The sequence below is a fragment of the Peromyscus leucopus genome, chromosome 1 (assembly GCF_004664715.2).
Source record: "Peromyscus leucopus breed LL Stock chromosome 1, UCI_PerLeu_2.1, whole genome shotgun sequence".
Classification (NCBI taxonomy): Eukaryota; Metazoa; Chordata; class Mammalia; order Rodentia; family Cricetidae; genus Peromyscus; species Peromyscus leucopus.
Genome location: NC_051063.1, coordinates 34711858 through 34736361, shown reverse-complemented (window position 1 = coordinate 34736361; position 24504 = coordinate 34711858). Strand labels below are relative to the sequence as shown.

Genomic DNA, 24504 nt, shown 5'->3' with positions numbered 1-24504 from the left:
GGAAGCAGATGCAGAGATCTACAGCCAAGCACTGGGCCGAGTTCCTGGAGTCCTGTTGAAGGAAGGGAGGAAGGATTGTAAGAGCCAGGGAGGTCAAAGTCATAATGGGGAAACCCACAAAGAAAGCTGATCTGAGCTCCTGGGAGCTTATGCACTCTGAACCAACACTTAGGGAGCCTATATAGGACCAACCTAAGTTCTTTGCATGTGTGTGATAGCTGTGCAGCTTGGTCTGTTTGTAAGGCTCCTAGCACTGAGATCAGGACCTGTCCTTGGAGCTTAGCTGGCTTTGGGGAATTTGTTCTCCATGCTGGATTACCTTGCTTAACCTTGATGCAAGGGGAGGAGCGCTCGGTCCTGCCTCAAACTGATGTGCTGTGCTTCATTGGACCATGGGAGGCCTGCCCCTTTATGAATAGAATAGAGAGGAGTGGTTGGGAAGTGGGTGGGGGGGACAGGAGGAGTGGAGGGAGGGGAAACTATAGTCAGCATATAAAATAAATGAAAAATGTTAATAAAATAATTTTTTTTTTGGTTTTTTCGAGACAGGGTTTCTTTGTGTAGCTTTGCGCCTTTCCTGGAACTCACTTGGTAGACCAGATAAAATAAAAATTTTTAAAGGTACATAAGGCCTGATAAAAATTTTGTTTGTAATCTGTTACCCTGTCATCGGCTCTACTTCTCAAAGGCAAAGTTTTGCTGTTTTCTCTGTTCTTTTTAACAAATATACTTTATACAAATCAAATTAAATTGCATATTTCCTTGTGCCTACTTCAGACACATAAGTCTGCTTCATTCCTGCTTTACTTGGTCGCTGATGTATCTTAGAGAAAGATCAATTTCCATATTTTAGATAACTTTCCATATCAGGGTATATAGAGCTTTATATTTCTTTTTGAAGCTATTTATATTATATTGAAGAATTTATTATTACTTCATGAATGCCCTCCTGGCCAAGACCCAGATTGTTTCTTTAACACGATTTGTTGTTACAAACGGCACAGGGATATAAAATGTGTGCTTGAGTCGACTTGCAATGTAGGAAAGCAGCAGTGAGCTAAAGTTCTGGAAGTGAGATCACTAGGCACAGAGTGCATGCACTTAAATATGTGACAAACAGTACAGACTTTTATCCCTGGAAGCTCACACCTACATCATGGAACAAGGTCTTTTCATGTGCATTTGCCAGCCTGGCATGTGAAAAATGTTACTCAGTAAAGTTGTAAATTGTGTTTTCCCCTTATTTGTGAGTCCCTACATTTTTCATATAAATAAAAACTACCAGTATGTCATTTTATGAAATATTTTCCTATTTCATACATGTATATAACTTTTTATCATTTTAATCCCATTACTCTCTAACATCCTCCCTTTGTTTTCTGCCAAAAACTTTCCCAAGCTACATTATTTGTTTAAATTACCTTCTGAACTTTAAACAGAATTTTACTAGGCTTTTGGTATTTGCACTGATCTTTTGGCTTGCCTTATATTAATAAAATTAACCTGTTCTGATTACAAATGGCCAGCTCTCTAAAGGGCCACACAGAGGAGCTTGCAGTTACTCGAGGAGCATTCACAAGGGTGATGGAGAGGAAGGAGAGAAAACACAGTCCTAACTCTGCTTTGTGAAATCAGCCATGGAATAAACACACTGAGGACACTGTCTCTCCCTCAAAGAGGGCCCTGACTTGTTTGTTTGTGTTTTTATATATTCGTATGGGTGGGGAGCATAAAACAGGGTTGATTAATAAAATCAAGGCTAAAACTCCTCCCCCAAATAGGAAAGTTACTTGTGCTGTGTATTTGTATTGAATGCAAACTAATAATGATAAAACAGCAGACAAAGGCTCGGTTCTTTCTACTTGTTTCTGATAAGTTATAAAATAGGGCAAGAACAATCACCAAAGGTCATACTGTCTTGCCATCCCGTCTGTAGGTGGAGTTCTTCTGTGTCTCAACAGCTACTTCCCAAATAAACACTGAGACTTATTATTAACTATAAGGCTTGGCCAATTGCTCCTACTTATTACTAACTAGCTCCTACAGCTCAAATCAACCCATTTCCATTAATCTATGTGCTGCCCTGAGGCTCATGGCCTTTACCTCTCCTGTATGTCCTCCTTCCCTTCCATCTGGCCAGCAATTCCTCTGACTCCATCCTTCTTCCCAGGATTTTTTCTGTCCTGAAAATCCTACCTAACCATCTGCCAATCAGCTTTCTATTAATGATTAAAGCAGTACATATTTACAGTGTGCAAAGATTGTTCCACAGCACCATAGGGCACAATAAAAGGAAGAATTGCTTGATATGACAACCAGAAGTAGCATTGCCCCCCTAACCTGCCTTGAGAATAGGGATAAGAATGCTTACCAGGCCTTCACATAGATATGGGAGAACATCATTTTTACCTCATTATAACATCTTTTTTTCAAATCACTTTAATAAAAGCCTGACAAGAACATCTTATGATAGGAAGGATCCGTCCCAGAGAATTCGGTTCATCGTGGTGGAAAGGGCATAACAAAACAGTGATGTACATCATGGCTGAGAGAAAGAAATAACAAAAGGAGGGATGCTGCTGTTTAGCTGACATTCCCTTCTTAATCCACCCAGGTCCTCAGACCATGGGATGCTACTGCCCACATTCATGGTGCATCTTTTCCCCCTCAGTTAATCCCCTCTGGAAATGTGCACATGAACATACATAGGTATTCTAATTCCCATCTTAACCATATTTTCTGGAACATATAATCAAGTAATGATGGTGGGGAGATGATTGGAAGGTGGAGCTAAAAAGACATTAGCACCCTACCCAATGCCTGCATGCCTTCTCACCCTCCCTCCTGCAAACTCTGATGTATAACTGTGACTCGGTCACCAACTGTAGTTGCTGAGAACAGTGACTGTTGTCCCTTCAGGGGTTCTACCTTCCAAAGGCCAGATGTGGCATTTTAACTTATCATAAAAGTGCACATATTCATTTCTTTTCTATTACTGCAGCTTACATGGTCTTCCTTATCAGATGGGGACAGGTCATGGTGGTTGTTTTCAGTAAAAAGTACATCTAAGCTGCTCTTAGAACCAGATCTTCAATATCTCACCAAAGCAGTACAAGGGAAAGCCATCTACTTTTCACGACTTTGCCTACCAGTGCACAAGCCTAGAGATGGTATGCAAATGAAGGCATGAAAAAGAAGTGAAGCCTATGACTGGGAGAATAAGAAGCTTATGAGTAAGGCAGCTGATCAAACCAGCCATTTTGAAGCTGTCAGTGGGGCAGACTTAAGATGCAGACATGAAGATGTTTTTGCTTATCTTTTTTACTTCTCAGTCTATACATTCTACACATTTTCACACTATCATTAATTAAACAAGAGGAATCCCTCCCCCTCATTCAGTCTGGTTTATCTGTAGATCCAGAGGCTCCTACTTTGCCTGCACAAAGACAAGAGGTGGAAATAAGGGTAACAAGAACACAGACACTTAGCTAGGCAGTAGTGGTGCATGCCTTTAATCCCAACACTCAGAAGACAGAGCCAGGCAGATCTCTGTGAGTTTGAGGCCAGCCTGGACTATAGAGTGAGTTCTAGGAAAGGTGCCAAAGATACACAGAGAAACCCTGTCTTGAAAAACCAATAGAAGAAGAAGAAGAAGGAGGAGGAGAGAGGAGGAGGAGGAGGAGAGGAGGAGGAGGAGGAGGAGGAGAAGAAGAAGAAGAAGAAGAAGAAGAAGAAGAAGAAGAAGAAGAAGAAGAAGAAGAAGAAGAAGAAAAGAACACAGACATCCACACATCTGAGTCCACCATTTACAGAGCATGTAGTCAGTTCCAGGCCCACTGTCTGGTCTCACGTAAGTCTTATGTTATTTCATTTTCAGCACTATTATATAAGTACTGGTATATGGTACATTTCAGATGTTGAAACCAAAACTTGAAGTGCCCCAAATTTCATATCTATGGAATGTTTGCACAGTAGTTAGAAATGTCTTCATTCTTTTGCTGTGTATTTGAGTTTATTATTGCTCAACTGATATGGTTAGCTCCAAAGCAGTGCTTTTTGTATATCTGGGGTGGAGGCTTCTTACAGAGATCAGAAAAAGGTAATTCAATGCTGTTCTTTGTTCACTTCTTGGAAACACCTGCTTACTGGCAGTTGTGGATATTCATGTCATAAACCCAGTACCACCCTTATCGATCCTGGCTTTTAAACTTGCAGGTATATGTTGCAAAGGAATTTTGGAAGAGTTAAGATTGATTTTTAGAAATCAACAGTTTTGAAGCAGAAAGGAAAAAGTGAGCAAAGAACTTAAAATCAACTTCCCCTTGTTCAAGGTTTAAAAAAATAGCATCCTTGTATTCATTGTGTTTCTGGTGCTGTGATGGAATACCTTGACCAAGGAAACATTTTAAAAAGCATTTAATTGGGCTTACTAAATCAGAGGGTTATATATAGTCCATCATGGTTGAACAAGAGCATGGCAGCAGGGACATCTGAGAGTTTGCATCTTGGCCCAAAAGTAGGAGGCAGAGAGAGGACACAATGGGAATGTACAAGTCTTTTCAAATTTTAAAACCTGTCTCTAGTCACACACCTCCTCCAGCAATGGCAGAGCTCCTAATGCTTCCAAATCAGTTCTACCAACTTGTGACCAAGTGTCATCCTCATCCAAACCACTTTGACAATACCAAATACTATTTCTTATTAAATAAATCCAAGGGGTCAAGAAAAAAGTCAATTTTTTCTTGATTTTTGTCAGGTTTCTGCCTGTGGTGTTTAGGGTTGGTCATTGGTTTCTTAATGGGATGAACTGTCAAATAAGCAAAGATATCATAAGGGAAGCCAAATTGGCAAGGTTGACCCAACTTTATGGTTGAGGACCAGGAAATCTGTTAAAAAACTAAGTGCAACCGAATTAACCTATCTTAGAGAAAACAAAAGTCACAAAGCAGAGGAGAGTGGCATTGAGAAGCCTTTCTCCAGAAGGGAGCTGCTTATCTTTTTCATAGCAACATTCTATTCTCAGAAGATTGCACATCAGAGAAGCTTAGCCTCTGTCGTTTTCATAATACATTAAAGTCAGAAATGAACGTCTGTTAGTCGTCTTATAGAATGCACATGGTAGATCTTTGAAGGCTGGACTTTGATTATGATCAAAGAGAACTTACAGGGCTTAAGTGGGGGGTCCCTAATCAAGAGAGGGATGCAGATTATCAAGACTGATTTTCAATCATCAAGAAGTCAGAACACACTGAGCAAGTGTTTAATTATCATTTTTAAAATGTAAAAAATGAAGTGTGAAATTGTATTTCCAATTGTCAAAATTTATGCTTGTGGCCTACTGTTCTGGTCCACAGTTAATCATCCCATCTGAAATAAAATTTAATAGTTCAAATGAACTAATTTTTTGTTTAAAAAAATCCAACCTTTTTACCACATATGAACTGATAGAATTTAACTACAGTAAAGGGATCTAAAGGATCATTCCCTTTAGTATCCATATCCAGTACACATTTGACAATAGGAAAAAGATGGAAGTTTGAGAGCTTTGATGATTATTAATGTCAAAATACTAATCAACAGCAGATCTGGGGCAAGAATTCAGGTCTCCTAATGCCTTTTTCAATACACAATCTATTCTTCTATTACCACAAACCCAGAAATGAGGCTCAATAGCATTCTAGTTGACTGTCTTATCTTTCAACTGTTTAAAAATATTTAATTGACAAATAACTATGAATATTTATGGGAAATGATATTTATATCTATGTACACATTTCATAAAAGTAAAAATTTAAATATTAAACATAATAATTTTTATCATTCATATGAGTCCAACCAGTTCCATGTTGAAAACTATCCTAAAGGAAGAAATTATAGTAAAAGAGAAAAATTCTTGGGATGAGTTGTAAGACATTTCAATATTGAATATTAAACAGTTTTCTCATTTGTTTTTCAAATACCATTCAGTACCTGATATATATATACCAAGTTCCATGTAGATTCTTGAATATTCAACACTGAATAAGACAGCCATTGACCCTGTCTCCATGGGTCTTATAACATATGGAAGGTAATGACCAATGAAACATTTGCTCTAAAGGGAACTTCTCAGGACAGCCATCATCACTTCTTTCTAGGTTTATAAAACAATAAAGAGTCAGTGCCCCCATAGCTTTAGACAGGTGTGAGAAGCAAGAACATGAGCCTGAATACAATTTCACAATTCTTGTCATACACAATTATCTCTACCCATAGCCTTTCATTGGTTGACTGTTGTGTTTGCTTTTAATGTTTGTGTTATGGTATAATCTGTTCTGCCCACACAATATCTTTTTTCTCTCATAATACTAATAAGGACTTTCTTCTCCAATAAATTTCTTCTCTGTGCATTAGCATGTACCTGAAGTTATGTACATACATGTGTATGTGGGTAACTACAAGTGTATACACGGACATGTGTGAATGTGTACACACGTGTGATTGTGGTCTCACAGGTATGTGTAAATGCATGTGTTTGTGTTTGGGGATAGCACAAATTCCATTTGGCCATAGTGAACACGTCAGCCCAGTTAGCCCACTTACAGCTGCTTCTGAAAGGGAAGCCAAAGCCCTCATCTGCTGAACTTGAAGTGTGGAGGCTCTAACATTGTTGCCACAGGTCTGATGGTGAAGAGAATCTGTCAGAGACTGAAGCCAGCATTCAAGAAAGTGAAATCAATGGAGCCTCTAGCAGTAGTGGCACCTAGATCTTAAAATGTCCCTTCATGGATGTAAATCAATTTTTTTTAACTTCATCCAGATTGAGCTGCATTTGCTGACACTTTCAATAAGAAGAAGCCTGACTGATGTCCCAACTAAACAAAACAGCCTAGAGTTTGGATAGAACACAGCAAGTCTGCAGAATCGAGATTAAGCACAATGATTTGCATCAGGGAGATTTGCAGGGTTTGGTATCGCAAGCACAAATAACTAATGTACCTCCCACAAGAAAAATCCAGTGTAACTGCTAGGATTTGGGAAGTCCCAAATGCTAGTCTTTAATCCTTTACCAGTGTTCTCATCAATCAGCTCTAATAATCTGATGAAGATTTACCAAATTTGATTTACATCAAAATCTCTCTTGTGAGCCTAATTCTTAGACTGTGCTTTGAGAACACTGATGTGGTAACAGTGGAATATGATGGCCTCCTTCCTGCATAACTGCAGAGCTGCTAGTAGAATTCAGAGTGCATGCCTGACAAAGTGAACTTGAGACTCAATAGACTGTAAGATTTGATTTCTAGGTTCCTCTGTGCAGATAAAGACTTGGAAAATTGAACCTAGCACTGTTGCTAAATCTGTCTTCTGGACTTGGAAACTAGAAAGATGTAAGGAATTTTCCACCAACTGGAGGGGGAAAAGAAAGTCCAGTGTTGGCATAAGAGTTCACACTGTAAGGAATAGGCCTTCTGTTCTCCTTGAGACTAAAGAGAAGAGAGTTAAGAGCATAAACATCTAGGAGCTGAAACTCACTACATATATTTACTTTTTCTTTATTCTCTCTTTGTTTTCAGATAGGGCCTTATTGTGTAACCATACTGGCCCAGATATGCACATGAGACCTTCCTGACTCTGCCTTCTAAGTGCTAGAAGGCTGGGATTATAATAACATGCTACTCACCCCTTGAGCATTGACTCTTGGCACATTTGATACTGGTTGTTAAGGGTGGCAGTAGTTTCCTTGAAAAAGACAAACTCCTATATAAGACCTTATAGTCTAGAAAGTCATAAGGTGGATAGTCACAATGGAGTGTCACATGAGCACCATGGGGATGAAAAAGGGAAAGTGACTCTGAGCAAAGTGCAATGACAATCGTGTATCAAAATATCATGAGGAAGCCCATTTACTATGCTTACTAAAAACTTAAAAAACAAAGAGTGGGTACCAGAATGAGAGAGAAAATCAAGTGTCTTGGAGAGGTGAGAAGGAGGGTCTTCAGCTGGAGAGCCCAGGTCTGGTGATGGCAGGCAGGGAGTACAGAGCCACATGTAGAGAAGGAGAACAATCCATAGGAGGCTGGTCTTGAACGTCTTTGATTTCCACGCTGTTGCCAGAGATTTGTTTGTGTTGTTTCTCCCCAAGGAGTCATGCCTTGGTTGGGAGGATGGGGTCTACATTCAGCTGGGTAGAGTGGCCATAGAGTTCTCTGGAGGACTCAGAGGAGAAAGACACACAAAAGGAAGAAAGAGGGGCCAAAAGTAGATAACACAGACCTTTTGAGGAGGGAAGTATAGAGAGTGGAAGTCTGTCATTCTGTGGATCTATCAGGTTTGACCCTAATATCTGGCTCCTGACCATTTTGTTGTTGTTGTTAAGCAATGTCCCTCAGAAATCTCTTTGTCCACAGTATTTCTAAATTGCTGTCCACATTCTGATAACTAAGATGCTGGTCTTCCTTTAAGGACCTCACCTTGCCTGTAGCAGAAAGGGAACCTGCCATGCACATAAAAAGAAAGCCAAGAGAAGTGTCCACCACTAAGTGCCACCTCCTACTAACGCTGTTACCACTTGCAAAGGTCAAGTACCACAATCCCCTTCCTTCTGAGGAACTGCACTTCATAAGGGAAAAAGCAATCCACTGAATTTTGTGGACCAGATATCCTAGCATCCAGTTGCACAGAGAAGAGAAAAGCCTGGCTATTCCGCATCTCCAGTGGACAAGCAAGGGCTCCAAGACCTTCAGGACGGGACACTGCCCAAGGTCACAGAGCTTGCTAAGACAGAGATTCTTACTCTGTTCTGATGTGCACAGGAGACCACACTCTTGACCATGGTTCTTCAAATCACAAATTTGTACCTAAATTTTCATGATTGTAAAGTAACTATGGAAGAACAAACTTTACTTTAGAAGGATCATTAGAATAAGTCTGGATCTACTACAAAGATTAAACAAGACTCCTTGAAGCAAACAAAAAAAAAAAAAAGAAAGAAAATAATAAAAGAAGCTGCTTTATCTGGCATCCAACATGGGGCAAGATCACACTGCAGCTTTTAAAGCTGCCACATCACCAGTCACCAGCAAGGGTATTTCCCACTGTGATCTCCCTGCAACAGCACTCCAGGCCCCCAAATGCACAGTTTCAGATGCCTACTGGCTCTGCTACCACCAGAGTAAGCCACACATCACTGGTTTGTTCTGTTATTCAGGTCACCAGGTGCCCACCCAGAGCATGCCCAAGCTCCTCCTGACTGTTTTCTGCTGTGGGATAGTCTGTATGTCAAATTGCTCTGATTGGTCAATAAATAAAACACTGATTGGCCAGTGGCCAGGCAGGAAGTAGGTGGGACAAGGAGAGAAGAGAATTCTGGGAAGCGGAAGGCTGAGGAGGGGAGACACTGCGAGCCGCCGCCATGACCAGCAGCATGTGAAAATGCTGGTAAGCCACCAGTCACGTGGCAAGGCATAGATTTATGGAAATGGATTAATTTAAGCTATAAGAACAGTTAGCAAGAAGCCTGCCACAGCCATACAGTTTGTAAGCAATATAAGTCTCTGTGTTTACTTGGTTGGGTCCGAGTGGCTGTGGGACTGACGGGTGACAAAGATTTGTCTTGACTGTGAGAAAGGCAGGAAAACTCTAGCTACAGTTTTCCCTTCGCATCCACTTCTCAGATCTCTCACTTCCCCTCCCAGCTCAGCCTGGCAAAAGATATGTCTATATCTTTCCCATGTTAAGAAGGATGAATATTACAATACAGGAAATTAGATCTGTGTGGTTCCAAAATGGATGCATTGAAATTGGAAAAATTAAATGAAGGGATAATCAATTCATCTGGGATTGACTTAATGTTGATTATAATCATTATCAATTTAGGAATTAATGCTTTATCCTTTAAAAAGTAGTTTGATATTGGTACCAAATATGAAATATTAACTGATAAGATACAACCCTTTAAAAGAGCTAGTGAAACTAAGAAAACTATTCACATACAGACAGAGGAATTTAGACCAGAACCTACCGTACCATTGCATTATAAAACTGAAGAGGATCGGCCCAAGGTTATTAGAAAACTAACCTTAATCTATCCAGTAACCATTCAAGAAGACCACAAAATGATAGCCACACCCAAGACTATTCAGAAGTTAACTGGGATCCTGTAGAAATGTTAGATTTGAAGAGATTTAAGAAAGTAGTAGTTAGCCGGGGCGGTGGTGGCTCACACCTTTAATCCCAGCACTCAGGGAGGCAGAGGCAGGCAGATCTCTGTGAGTTCAAGGCCAGCCTGGTCTCCAAAGCAAGTTCCTGGAAAGGCGCAAAGCTACACAGAGAAACCCTGTCTCGAAAAACCAAAAAAAAAAAAAAAAAAAAAAAGAAAAGAAAAGAAAAAGAAAAAAAAAAAGAAAGCAGTAGTTTCATATGGCATGCACTCACCTTTTGTGAGGCAGATAGGCAACTCAGAAGATAATTATTCCACAAGAAAAACATCAGATCAAGAAGTTAGACAAATATTAATTGAATCTTTGGCTTTTTAAAATGCTATTTTGGGGAGAGACACTGCAGCCACTGCCATGACCAGCAGCATGTGAAGATGCCGGTAAGCCACCAGCCACGTGGCAAGTTGCAGCGTCAAGCAAGTGGCTGGATGGTTTTCGAAAATGGTATTATAATGCTGCAGGATTCAACAAACTGGGGTTAATGCGAGATGATACAATATACGAGACTGAAGATGTGAAAGAAGCCATAAGAAGGCTTCCTGAGAATATTTATAATGACAGAATGTTTCGAATTAAGAGAGCTCTGGACCTGACCATGAGGCATCAGATCTTGCCTAAGGAGCAGTGGACAAAATATGAGGAGGACAAATTCTACCTTGAACCCTATCTGAAAGAGGTTATTCGGGAAAGAAAAGAGAAAGAAGAATGGACAAAGAAGTGATCTTGTAGTTGAGATCTGTGGATGTGCCTGGTCTTAGCATGTTTTTATGAAGTTTCAACTTGAATCACAATTTAAGAATTATTTGCTCTGCAGAGGCCTCTCTTTAAATAAATGTCTATTGTAACCATAAAATAAAATAAAATAAAATAAAATAAAATAAAATGCTATTTTGGATGCAAATGGGAGATTAGGCCTTTAAAGGCAAAAATCAGCACCAATCACTGAATGATTAGAAAGACAGCTGTTATTGACTCTCACACTTATGATGATACTTGGATAGGAGAAGTGATTTCTAAAAATTTCAAGAAAAAACAAAAGGTGAGATGTTTTAATTGTGGTAAACCAGGTCATCTGAGAAGGGACTGTAGGCAAGGCATTCCTAGAAACAATGTTTTTTTTCTAGAAATAATCCAAACAGAAGGCCCCAGGCTTCTGGAATATGCAGAAGGTATGGCCAAGGCCAGCACTGAGCTGATGAATGCAGATCAACAAGGGACACACAAGGTAACCTTTCATCATTGGGGAATGCCTTAGGAGTACTTTCACGGGCCCCAGCAACAAATTTGGTTCAATCATTCCTTGTCAGCATTGAAGAAACTACTCCACAGAGCAATTAAAAGACTAATAATGCCTACTTGTTAAAAGCCATACTGCTCTGGATGACAGAACAGCTTTAATAGATAAAACAAAATTTTCAGGAGAGAGCACAAAACAAGTATTTTGCCAAACTTCTATAAGTGATCAAAGACCAAAGTTAGAAATGCATATAAATGGTTTTGAAATTGAGGATTTGGTAGACACAGATATGAATGTAACAATAATTTCACCAAAATCTAGGCATCCAGATTGGCCTCTTCAGGAGGTAAATGTTCAGCTCCTGGGATTGGAACTTCATCTTGGGTAAAACAAAGCATAAGATGGGTCAAGTGTATAAGGCCAGAGGATAGGTAGGGAAATAAAAGCCATATGTGGCTAACATAGCAATGAATTTGTGGGGATGTGATTTCTTACAGCAACGGAAAACTCAGATTAACATTCCTCCAATCTCAGAAAAAAACTATAAATTAACATATGCTTATGAGAAAAATATCAAAAAGTATTATCAAGAACAGTCACTGACCATTCAGATTGTACATAAACAGACACAACAGCTGCTGATCTTTCAAAGGTACCAGCAGTCCTACCTTTAAAATGGTTAACTGACAAAACTGTGTGGATGGAATAATGTTCTTTGTCATCATAAAAATTGCAGGCATTGTAACAGCTGGTACAGGAGCAGCTAAATGTTCAACATATTGAAGAATCAACCAGGCCTTGGGATTTTCCTAAATTCATCATTAAAAAGAAATCTAGAAAGTGGAGAATGTTAACAGATTTAAGATCCAGCTATACCACTCTTGGGCATAATCCCAAGAAATGCTCAATCATGCCACAAGAGCACTTGCTCAGCTATGTTTATATCAGCATTGTTTGTAATAGCCGAAACCTGGAAACAACCTAGATGCCCTTCAACTGAAGAATGGATAAATTGTGGCACATATACACAATGGAATACTAATCAGCAGAGAAAAACAATGACATCATGAGGTTTTCAGGCAAATGGAAGGAACTAGAAAAAAAAATCATCCTGAGTGAGGTAACCCAGACTCAGAAAGACAAATATGGTATGTACTCACTCATAGGAGGATACTAGATGTAGAACAAGGATGACTGGACTGCTACTCACATCACCAGTGAGGCTACCTGGAAAACAGGACCCCAAGAAAGACACGGGGATCACCCAATGATGGAGAAATGGATGAATCTACATGAACAGCCTGGACATGAGTGGGAACAATGAACGGCGAGGGTCGAGGGAAAGAGAGCGGGAGATCCCAGCTGGATCAAGAACAGAGAGGGAGAACAAGGAATAGGAGACCATGGTAAATGAAGACCACATGAGAAAAGGAAGAAACAAAGTGCTAAAGAGGCCCACAGAAATCCACAAAGATACCCCCACAAAAGACTGCTGGCAATGGCCAAGAGACAGCCGGGACTGACCTACTCTGGTGATGGGATGGCCAAACACCCTAATAGTTGTGCCAGAAACCCCATCCAAGTACTGAGGAATCTAGATGCAGACATCCATGGCTAGGCCCCGGGTGGAACGCTGGGAGTCTAATTAGCGAGAAAGAGTAGGGTTTATATGAGCAAGAATTGTTGAAACCAAGGTTGGATAAAGCACAGGGACAAATAGCCAAACGAATGGAAACACATGAACTATGAACCAAAGGCTGAGGGGCCCCCAACTGGATCAGGCCCTCTGAATAGGTGAGACAGTCGATTGGCTTGTTCTGTTTGGGAGGCATCTAGGCAGTGGTACCAGGTCCTGGGCTCGCTGCATGAGATAGCTGTTTGAAACCTAGGACTTATACAGGGACGCTTGGCTCAATCTGGGAAGAGGGGACTGGACCTGTCTGGACTGAGTCTATCAGGTCGATCTCAGTCCTCGGGGGTGGCCTTGATCTGGAGATGGTGGGAAAGGGGGGTGGGCTGGGGGGAAGGGGAGGGGGCCAGGAAGGGGGAGAACAAGGAAATCTGTGGCTGTTATGTAGAACTGAATAGTATCATAAAATAAAATACATAAATAAATAAATAAATAAATAAACAGTGATTCAGTCAATGGGTTCTTTACAGCCTGGAATTTCCTTATCTTCTTTAATACTTAAAGTATGGTCTAGTACAGTGATTTAATTAAAAGACCACTTTTTTTTTACTATACCTTTACAAGAACATAATAGAGAAAAATTTGCCTTTACACTGCCTACTTATAATTCCCAGCCTGTTAAATGGTATGAGTAAAATGTTGTACTACAAGGGATATTAAAAATGTCCCCACCTTGTGTCAATATTTTGTACAACAGCCATTGTAAATAATCTGTATACAGTTTACTCAATCTATAATTTACCATTTTATGGGCAATACCTTACTGGCTGATTGAGATACAGATACCTTAGGGAAAATGTTTGAAAAAGTAAAGAAAATTTTGCCTTGCTGGGGATTACAAATTGCTCCTGAAAAAAATACAAAGAGGAGATTCTATTAATTAATTAATTAATTAATTAATCTAGGATATAAGATAGGTTGACAAAAATTCAACCATAGGGAATGCAAATCATGAGAGATTGATTAAGAATTCTTAAAGATTTTCAAAAATTACTAGGAGGTATTAACTGGCTACAACCCACAATTGGATTAACAACTCAAGAGGTAAGTAATTTATTTCAAACCTTACAAGGTGATAAGGACTTAAACAGTCCAAGAAAATTATCAGCTGATGCTGAGAGATAATTGGCTTTGGCAGAAAGAAACTACAGTACATGTGGATTGCTTAGATCCAGAGCTTGGTATCCTACTCATACTACGCATTCTCCTACAGAAATTCTTTTGCAGCAAGAAGATATTTTAGAATGGATATATTTGTCACACAAACAAAGTAAAAACATTTCTGAATTGATTCTGAAAAGAAAATTAAGCCTTCAAGTAGTAGGAATAGACCCAGCAGAAATTGAAGTACCTTTTACTAATGCTGAAAATTCCTCATTATGGGCAGAAAATGAACATTGGCAAAGAGCTTACAGAAAATAGTAACAAATATCCCGAAAACAAGATACTTCAATTTATAAAAAAAACAAATTGATTCCTTCTTCACATAGTATGAGGAACACTGGTTTCTGGAGCTCCTACATTCTATACTGATACAAGTAAATCAGGAAATTTAAGTAAAGTGGCTCAAAACCCTTATGATTCTGTTCAAAAGTCAGAATTATATGCTATTCTCATGATATTATTAGATTTTACAAAACTTCTTAATATAGTTACCAACTCTCAATATGCAGAAAGTGTTGTTTTACATATTGAAACTGATGAACTTACTCCAGATGATTCAGAATTAACTTTGTTATTTATTCAATTACAAGAAATAATCCGAAGTATAAATCATCCCTTGTATATAATACATATCAGATCCCATATGGGTCCACCATGTCTTCTAGTACAAGGTAATGATAAAATTGATCAGCTATTGGTAGGAAATGTGCTAGAAACCTCAGAATTTCATAAGAAACATTATGTTAATAGCAAGGATTTGAAGAAAGATTTTTCTACCACTTGACAACAAGACAAGGAAATGTCTTACTTGTTCTTTGATAATCAAACTCCACTACCTGCAGGAAGTAATCCAAAGGGTACTGTAGCTAGAGTTTTCCTGCCTTGTCCACAGTCAGGACAAATCTCTCCCACCTGCCAGTCCCACAGCCCCTCAGACCCATACAAACTGTATGACCATGGCAGGCTTCTTGCTAACTGTTCTTATAGCTTAAATTAATCCATTTCCATAAATCTATACCTTGCCACATGGCTCATGGCTTACCGGCATCTTTACATGCTGTTTGTCATGGTGGTGGCTGGCAGTGACTCCCTCTGCCTTCCTGTTCTCTCAATTCTCCTCTCTGTTAGTCCCACCTATACTTCCTGCCTGGCCACTGGCAAATCAGTGTTTTATTTATTGACCAATCAGAGCATTTGACATACAGACCATCCCACAGCAGGGAACTTAAAGAAATGAAATTTGGCAGATGGATGTATTTCATTTTGCAGTGTTTGGAAAATTAAAGTGTATGCACCATACCATAGATATATGTTCAGGATTTTGATAGGCAATTGCTTTGAGTTCTGAAAAGACTGATCCTGTAATCACACATTTATTAGAAGTCAAAGTCATTATGGGAATAGCTGTACAAATTAATACTGATAATGCTCCAGCATATGTCTCTAGTAAAATGAAACATTTTTTGCATATTACATATTACTTAAAGCATATTACAGGTATACCACACACTCCCATAGGACAAACAGTTATAGAAAGATCTAATAGCACTGCAAAAGATATGCTTAACAAACAGATATCCTTAAATATGCCAGAGATAGATTACACAATGCCTTAACTTTAATTGTTTTAAATGCTAATGAGAAAGGAATAATTTCTGCAGAGAGACATTGAGGAGTAGATAAAACCACTGAATTAAATCAGCCTGTATACTTTAAGTATGTGTTGACCTCAGAATAGAAAACAATATATGTGTTATGTTGGGAAAGAAGTTTTGCTTTTTTTTTCCACAGAAGAATAAAAGCATGGATACCATCAAAATTGATAAAGACTAGATTTGAACAGGAGAGACCTCTTGATTAGGAGAAGCAGTAGTTCATTAAACAGTGTGACCATTCAACCTGCCAAGAAGGGAAACTCCCATAGTTAAAGTTGGCGCAGGGTTTTGTTTTTGTCTTTCCAGGAGAATAAAAGCATCCAACTAAGGAATTGGAAGACCACTGGACAAATGAGACATCTGAATAACAATGATGAATTATTGAGAAAATGTCCCAAGAAAGAGAGTTAATTGGCCTAATGGTATATCACACTTTCAATAGGATAAAAATCTCATAAATCTTTCCAAAGATTTATGTTTGTTTCTGCTGTTCTCTACAGACATACAGGGCAAATGGCCTTTTTGTAATCCCAATTCAAGTAAAACTTAAAGACAAACTTTGGAGTTGGAGCACGGCTCTCTCCTTCTCTAAACCCAAGCATGTTTGTTGAAGGAAAATTAAAAACCTCTGTCTCAGTTGTTTGGCTCAAACTGTTTGGGGGACCCCAGGCAGGAGGATCAGAATCTGTCCCTGGTGCATGGGTGGGCTTTTTGGAGCCCAGTGCCTAGGGTGTGACACCTTGTCCAGCCTTGGTGCAGGGGGGAGGGACTTGGACCTGCCTCAGCTGAGTGTGCCAGGCTCTGCTACTCCCCATGGGAGAACTAGATTTGGAAAATGTAGGGATAGGGGGTTGGGCTGAGGAGGAAGCCTGAGGATGGGAAGAGAGAAGAGGGAGGATCTGTGGTTTGTATGTAAAGTGAATAGAAATTTTCTTAAAAAAGAAAAAAAGAGAGAGAGAGAAAGAAAATCTCTGTCTCATGTCAGAAGAACCACCTGGTATGGGACAATAGAAAACTTAAGGAACTATTCTATTGCCACTAATCTTATAATCCTTTGGTTTTATTTTGACTCTTTTTTGTTTATTTCTTTGTTTCGAGACAGTTTCTCTGTGTAGCTTTGGAGCCTGTCCTGTAACTCTCTGTAGATTAGGCTGGCCTCAAACTGACGGACATCTGCCTGCCTCTGCTTCCCAAGTGATGGGATTAAAGGTGTGTGTCACCACCACCTGGTTTGACTCTTTAAGACTTCTATTAAGGTATAAATATTATCTCAAAATTTATGAGACACACACACACACACACACACACACACACACACACTTAAATTTCTGTTATGATATTAATGGTCATATAGAATATTAATTCTAGAAATAGGCTTCATCTAGGTTCCTGGACATGACTTCAGGTTTGAGTCTGAAATAATACTGGCTGTATTTAATAAATTATGGTCCTTTAATCTCTCCAAGATCTACTGCATATGACATTTAAAATGTTTAAGCTTTCTGCAGTGAACCATGACCATTCCTAACCACTACCTTTGAAGTCTCCTAAAGGATGCTGGGGCCCCAAAATTGGATTATGGTAATGCCATTAAGGTGACAAACATCACCCAAAGATCAGCTTTGGACTACAAACCTCTCAGGACAATTTCAAGGCAGTTAGCTAAAATGTTCCAACCTCATAGACTACTCCAGCCAGGACTTCAGATAAGCCCTGCACTTTCCCATCACACTGAGACTAGACAACAGCTAGCACTCCCAGGTCTTGATTATCTCATTTTTCTCAGGGTCCCCTAAATATGCTGTTGCCCTCAGATGACAGGAAATAATTTTAAGAACACAATGAATATTCCCAAGAGGTGGTGAATTCTGACTGTTTATCACTGTGTATGGGAGTTGGTTACAAGTTGTTATTGGTCATGGGCAGGGAGAAAATTAAGCAACAGAAATTAGTTTCAAGGATCTCATTCTGAAAAGACAAAAGAAGAATATAGGAATGAAAGGATAACAGGGTAGGTTATAGAAACTACTTTTAAACTAAAAGAGCAGCTAGACTCAAATATTTTACATTGGTATGGGTTTTTGTATATTGATACAAATTTAATGTTTTTGTTATACTGTATACATGTTTTATCCTTGTTTAAGATATTTTTGAATATTGATACAAATTTAAGGTTATTTTGTTATACTGTATATATGTTTCTATTCATGTTTAAGGTATTTACCTATGCATCTCATTTAAAAATGTAATGTAAGGTTCTAGTCCTTGAAAGCTATTAGGATAATAAAGAAAGACAGGTTAATAGTTAGTCATCTATAACAATCAAACTTATAGTCATGTCAGGTATATTTTCAAGGTCAAAAAGAGATATACTGCCTTCAAACAGTTTAGATACCTACAGAATATAGCATTTTAAAATGTTTTAGTAACATAGGGCTTTTTGTGACAGTGGGACAAGTCTGCTCCTGGCAGCACCAATTTACTTCAAAAAAGATGATAGACGTTGAAGAACCTCCATATGAAGTTTGCTTTTGTTGTGGCAAAGTTAGCCATTGGGCATGAAACTGCCTTTGCTTTGACTGCTGACAGCATACTGTCCAAATTGGACAAGCAGAACACAAAAGAAGGTGACTGCCAGACTTTGCCAAGACAAGATAAGACAGTCCTTCAAAATTCCTGCTTCACAGAAAAGTCTGTCAGATAGTCTAGGCCTGTAGGCCAAATATGGATGCCCCAATGTTGTGGAGAAATCTTGGTTTTAAAGAAATGTTTATGAGTATTTATGAAGTAGATGATATATGCATGGGTAAGGTGAGTCTCCCTCCAAATTCATAATGAATAGACCTCCTCTTTAGGGTACTTCTTTCCATGAAAAGTCTACAGAAGGAGAGGTTGCCTATACCATAATATAAGTGACATTTTGGTGATTCTAATGACATCAGGTCTTACATGGTGGGGATCATTTGTAAGTGCATGTGTTTTAGGAAATGGTGGCTTAATTTCTAATATAACAGGAAAAATGTTAATGCAGATTTAAGTATGTTTAACCACAAAGAGGGCATTCTGAACATCAGCAGACACAACTACCAGGTTGTAATGTCAAGTATCATCTCTTACTTCATACCTACCTGGTATCACAAGGTCTCTTTTGTAGCATCCTTTGAAATAAAATTATGAAAACAACCTAATTTTCTTTAGAAATTAATGAAACCTATCATTGTATATCCATGAATCCAGTATTATATACGTATAAAATTGGATGAGAAATCTTTCCATGTGCTTTAAAAACTTTTTGATTCTAATTGGGAAGAAAAACAGAGCCAGTATGCTACTTTATGTGTAAAAACAGAAGAATCAAATATATCCATGTTTCACTTCAATTTTTTAAAACTGTAAGGGAAACATGAAAATACTAACAGTGACTATCTAGGGGAGGTGGATTTAGTGAGTGGGAGTGCTTTCTGCATAAGCATGAAGACCTTGGTTCAAATCCTCAGCACCCATGTAGAGAGCAGAGTGTTGCCCTGTGCACCTATAACCCCAATGCCTTCGGGGTTAGAGACAGGAGGCTCAATGGACCTTACTGGGTGCCAGCCTAGCTCCAGGCTTCGTGAGAGACCCCATCTCAATGAAATAATAATAGGGAGAGTGATATAGCAGGACATCAATGTCCTAATCTGGCCTCTATACATGCTCCTGCATACACACACACACACACACACACACACACACACACACACACACATGCACACGGGGTAGGGGGAGGATAAGAATGAACATTCATTCTAATTCTTAATTTTGTTTTAAATGTATTAGTCTTAAAAAGATAACATATTCAGTATTTTATAGAGTGCATATTAAGAGATGTCTTCAGTTGTTCTAAAGGATGGACTCTGATTCTCAGAACAACAAAGACTCTTTGAGGGAGGAAGCTAAGTATGAGTTCTGGCACAGCCCATATAGCTTCAGAGTGTAGTTGGTGTTTTATTATTCTTTGAGGACCCATTACCCAGCTCCTGAATAAATACACAGTCTTATTCTTACTTATAAATGCCCAGCCTTAGTTTGGCTTGTTTATAGTTAGCTTTCCTAAGTTAAATTAATTCATTTCTCTTCTTCTATGTTTTGCCTCTGGGCTCTACCTTTCTGTATTCTATATGTTTTTCTTCCCCTCTTACTGCATGGTTGTTTGTATGGCTGTTCCCAGGCATCCTCCTCTCTTCCTTTTCTCACCGCTCTGTCTTCTTCTCTAGAGCCTAGATTTCTCCTCTTTATTCTCTCTGCTGGCTATTGGTCATTCAGCTCTTTATTAGATCTATCAGGTGTTTTATTCAGGCAAAGTAACACAGCTTTAAAGAGTTAAACAAATGCAGCATAAAAGAATGCAACACATCTTTGCATCATGAAACATATATTCCACAGCATAAACAAATGCAACACATCTTAAATTAATATTCCAGAATATAGGTGCACCTGTACACTTGGGTCCCGGTGGGAGGAAGTAAGCCCTCCTCTTTCCTATCAGGCAAAGCTGTTGCTTTACTGAAGCAGAACTAGACTCCAGGGATTCTTGGGAGAATATGCTGGGAAGTACTTAGTAACAAAGTACCACATTGCATGATTTGACCTGGGAAGACTATTTTTCTTACCTATCCCTGCCCCTGATAGAAAGGTCAATGACATAATAAAGATATTAGTCCATACAAACTCACCTTGGTGAACCAATGAGTCTGTTAGAGTTACTTATAGGACCATGGGTAACTGAAAAGGACCTGTATCATCACAAAGCCCTGATCCAGCAGAGGTAACTATTCTTGAAAGTGCCATCATTGAATTTTCCCTGTACAGCCTATGAGAAGAGCCACTCACTAGTCTCTTGTCCCCCAGCAGTTTGCTCCTCAGAGAGGAACATCATATGAGTCTTATAAGTTTCTTGTGAGTTTCCTCTCAAGGAAGAGATGTTTCAATGCCAAGAAAACAGCTACATTTACACAAAACAGACACCATGATGGTCTGTATGTTCCATGTGCCAAGCATCTCTAAGGAAAGAGTGCAGACAATTCAGCATCTACCAGTTCCTAGGATCCCTGAAAACATTCCACCAGAGCAAAGGACTTCTACTTTCTAATCTATCTCCGTTCTTAGATCACAGTACACCCAATTTAGCAGTGGTCACTATTATCAGCATCGTTAACAGTTCAGAGGTTACCTGCTTATTTGACCTTTGTTGACACCCATGACTCTGTCCTCTTTCATGTAATAGATAGTATGCATGCTCTTGCTTGCCAAAGAAAGTAAACCATGATGGATTCAAAGTGTGAGATTCCAAGTAGGATAAATACAGATTGAAATCCTATTTTAGCACTTACCCACAGTATGGCCTTGAAAAGCTTAGTTAAGGTATCTAGAACAATCTTCCCATCTAAAATGAATTTGTTGCTGGGCGGTGGTGGCACATGCCTTTAATCCCAGCACTCGGGAGGCAGAGCCAGGCGGATCTCTGTGAGTTTCAGGCCAGCCTGGGCTACCAAGTGAGTTCCAGGAAAGGCTCAAAGCTACACAGAGAAACCCTGTCTCGAAAAACCAAAAATAAATAAATAAATAAATAAATAAATAAATAAATAAATAAATAAAGTGAATTTGTTTATGAAATAAAAGAGAAAAAAATTAATACATTATCTCTATACTTGAGATATAGAAAGACTTTAATAAAGTGTGTAGCAGTTGACAATCAGGTCCATCTGTGAACCCCCTAATATAGAATGATCTGTCAGAAAGAACACAGTGAATGACCCTCATAAGCGTCTTTATATCAGTTGCAATATAAAGAGGTAGGATGCGGTGATATTATGTTTGTGATCTAACAAATAAAGCTTTCAAGAAGACCAGAGGGTGGAGCTAGCCACTAGATAACCATAGAGGCCAGGCAGTCGTGGCATACACCTTTAATCCCAGCACTTGGGAGGAGGAAGCAGCAAGATCAGGAGTTCAAAGTCACCCTGGGCTACACAAGATTGATCCAATCTACAAGAGAAACAGAGCCAGGTAGTGGTGGCACACATCTTTGATCCCAGCACTTGGGATCTCACACCTTTAATCCCAGCACTAGGAGGCGAAGACAGAAAGTGATATATGACTGGGCAGAGAAAGGAATATAAGGCAGAAGGAGACAGGAGCTCCCCATTTCGGTGTGAGGATTCAGTAGAAGTAAGAAGTCTCTCTAGTGGCTGGCAGCTCTGCTTCTCTGGTCTTTCAGCTTTCATCCTGATATCTGACTCCGAGTTTTTATTATTAAGACCAATTAGGATTCATGATACAGTAGGATCTTTTCCCTGAGTTCTGTGGAAACTTCTTTCATTTTCTTAAAATAAGCTAAGGGACAATACAGCTTCTCCATGTATTTATAAATATGTTCCCTATTTGAACTATATATGTAGCCAGAGTGGCTTATGGTCATTTAAGATCCATTAGGATCCTCTGCTGTAATTAGGCTACATCTAATTAGGCCTGTAATTGCAGAGCAAGGACAAATTGGTTCAGCCAAGATGTCGTCATCTGGGAATATGACCACACAGCAAGCTCCCAGCTCCCTCTCTTTGTAGTACTTAAGCAAATCGCTCTCTGCTCCCATCAAAACATAAGGGCAGAAGACTACTGTTCAAAGGGGACTGAGTCCGGCTCCAAGAAAGAGGGCACTGTCCAATCAGGTTCACAAGAAGGAGAAACTCTGGTAATGAGGCAGTGAATTCTTTGAGGAATTCTCTCACTTTTCCTGTCTTCTAACCTTCCCTTCTTTTCTAATAATAACACAAGAACTTTTCTAATAGAACCCAAAGTGGTTACTATTGATACATCCATTTTTATACATTTATTTTTCTTTTAGAGAGAAGGTAAGGTGGTCTGTAGTTCAGTCAATGACAATTCACATACTAGTATAAGCTAATACGAACAGCAGGTCCCAGGATCCAGAGACTACCCATTAAGCCACCCTGCTCTATTTCCTCACATTCTCAAAGGTAATCACAGGCTACTTACCTTAGAGTTTGGAAGAGATGAACCATTGGACATCTTTGTCTGTCCTTTTCCGGTGCCACAATAGAATGTGAATGTCACAAAGAGATTGGGGGTATTTTAAGGTTCCAGTAATGCCATGTGTTTTTCCACATGGAACCATCATGACCCATAGTAGCCACTTCTTTCCAAAGCATTATTCAAAATTCAAAGAATTCAGGGGCAAAGTATGTTATATGGAAAACCAGCATTGCATCTGCAGGAGAGGGATAATGGATCTCCTCTGAACCACATTCTAATACATCTTCTCAGGGAACATAATTTGGACTCAGGGCTTCACCATTAACTGTATCAATGGGATTAATGGCTCAGTTCCAGCAGGGAATGTGAAATACTTAAGGGACTGTTTCGTCCAGATGACACATTATTATTAGTAATGAGGGGTGGAATTATTTAGTATTCAGATGGCCCTTAATTTGCTGGGAGTGTTTGATGGCTTTCTTATGCTCATATTAAAATCCTAATGGTCATTTTGTGTTCTCCCATTTGTTATGTTTGTGTGAATTTGCATCGTTCAGACATTTGTGATAATAAGTTAAGTAAGTGCTGCTGACGGCCCGCAGCTTCTGCCTTGTGTGGTCTGCTGCTCCATTCATTCACAAAACACTTGCCTCCCCGGCCAGGGACCCTAAACCCAAGCATCCCTCAGCAATACATTGTTCTGGTCCCTTCTGCAGATTGTTTTCCTTTGCTTATATGGTCACTCAAATGACCTTAAAATAGGCTTTGTCTTAGGATACTCAAACTCCAGTTCATCAAATCCCAACTGTGGACTTATCTAGAATAATGCAACATAAACTCTTGTTTGTGTAGGTATTTTCCACCACTCTTCATTGAAATTCCATTTTGGATGCTGTTATTTTCTGGTTGTGTGAGTTGGGAGGAGATGATGATGATGATCAAACAGCAATTTAATGAGCACATAAATCTGAAACACATAGCTAAGCACTTCAGCTGCATAGTGACATCACCCCTTACAAGAGCCCTGTGAGACAGAAATTATTCTTATTTTATGCAGGCCCTGCTAACCCAGATATCCAGGGCTCCATCTGGCACTCACATCCAGGCCATCTGATTATACCACTTCTTTGTGACCAGTGAACATCCTTCATCTGCTTTAAATGTCTTGTGTCTTGCAGCCTGAGGGAATTTTGTTTTGTCTTTTGAAAAGGGTTGCATACAGCTTAGTTTTACCTACAGTATGCTCTGTTTAGGAAAACTTGGGGACCACAAAGTATCTTGATACAAAGAGCAAAATGTCAGAGACATCACCTCAGTCCGCACATGCTTCTGTTTTTCCTTCTCTTTTACTATATTCACTTTTTCCTTCTATAATAATTGCCTGGCCCCATTTTTTAGCTCTCCTTTTTAGAATTAAACTTAGTTTTCTTCATTGTATAATCTAGTTTTTCTCATGGCATATATTAACAGCAGTGCAATAGGCCTTGGAGATTCCTATTAGAGGACAGAAAGATGATGGAATGGCATCTA

At 39.2% G+C, this 24504-nt stretch overlaps 1 protein-coding gene across 1 annotated transcript; it reads left to right on the top strand.

Moving 5' to 3' along the window:
• The first annotated feature begins 10603 nt into the window (after positions 1-10603).
• On the top strand, positions 10604-11053 carry LOC114697038 (cytochrome b-c1 complex subunit 7-like). The gene has a single exon (XM_037203164.1). It carries the CDS (start codon positions 10678-10680, stop codon positions 10915-10917), a length of 240 nt encoding a protein of 79 aa, XP_037059059.1. The 5' UTR covers positions 10604-10677; the 3' UTR covers positions 10918-11053.
• Positions 11054-24504: the final 13451 nt, after the last annotated feature.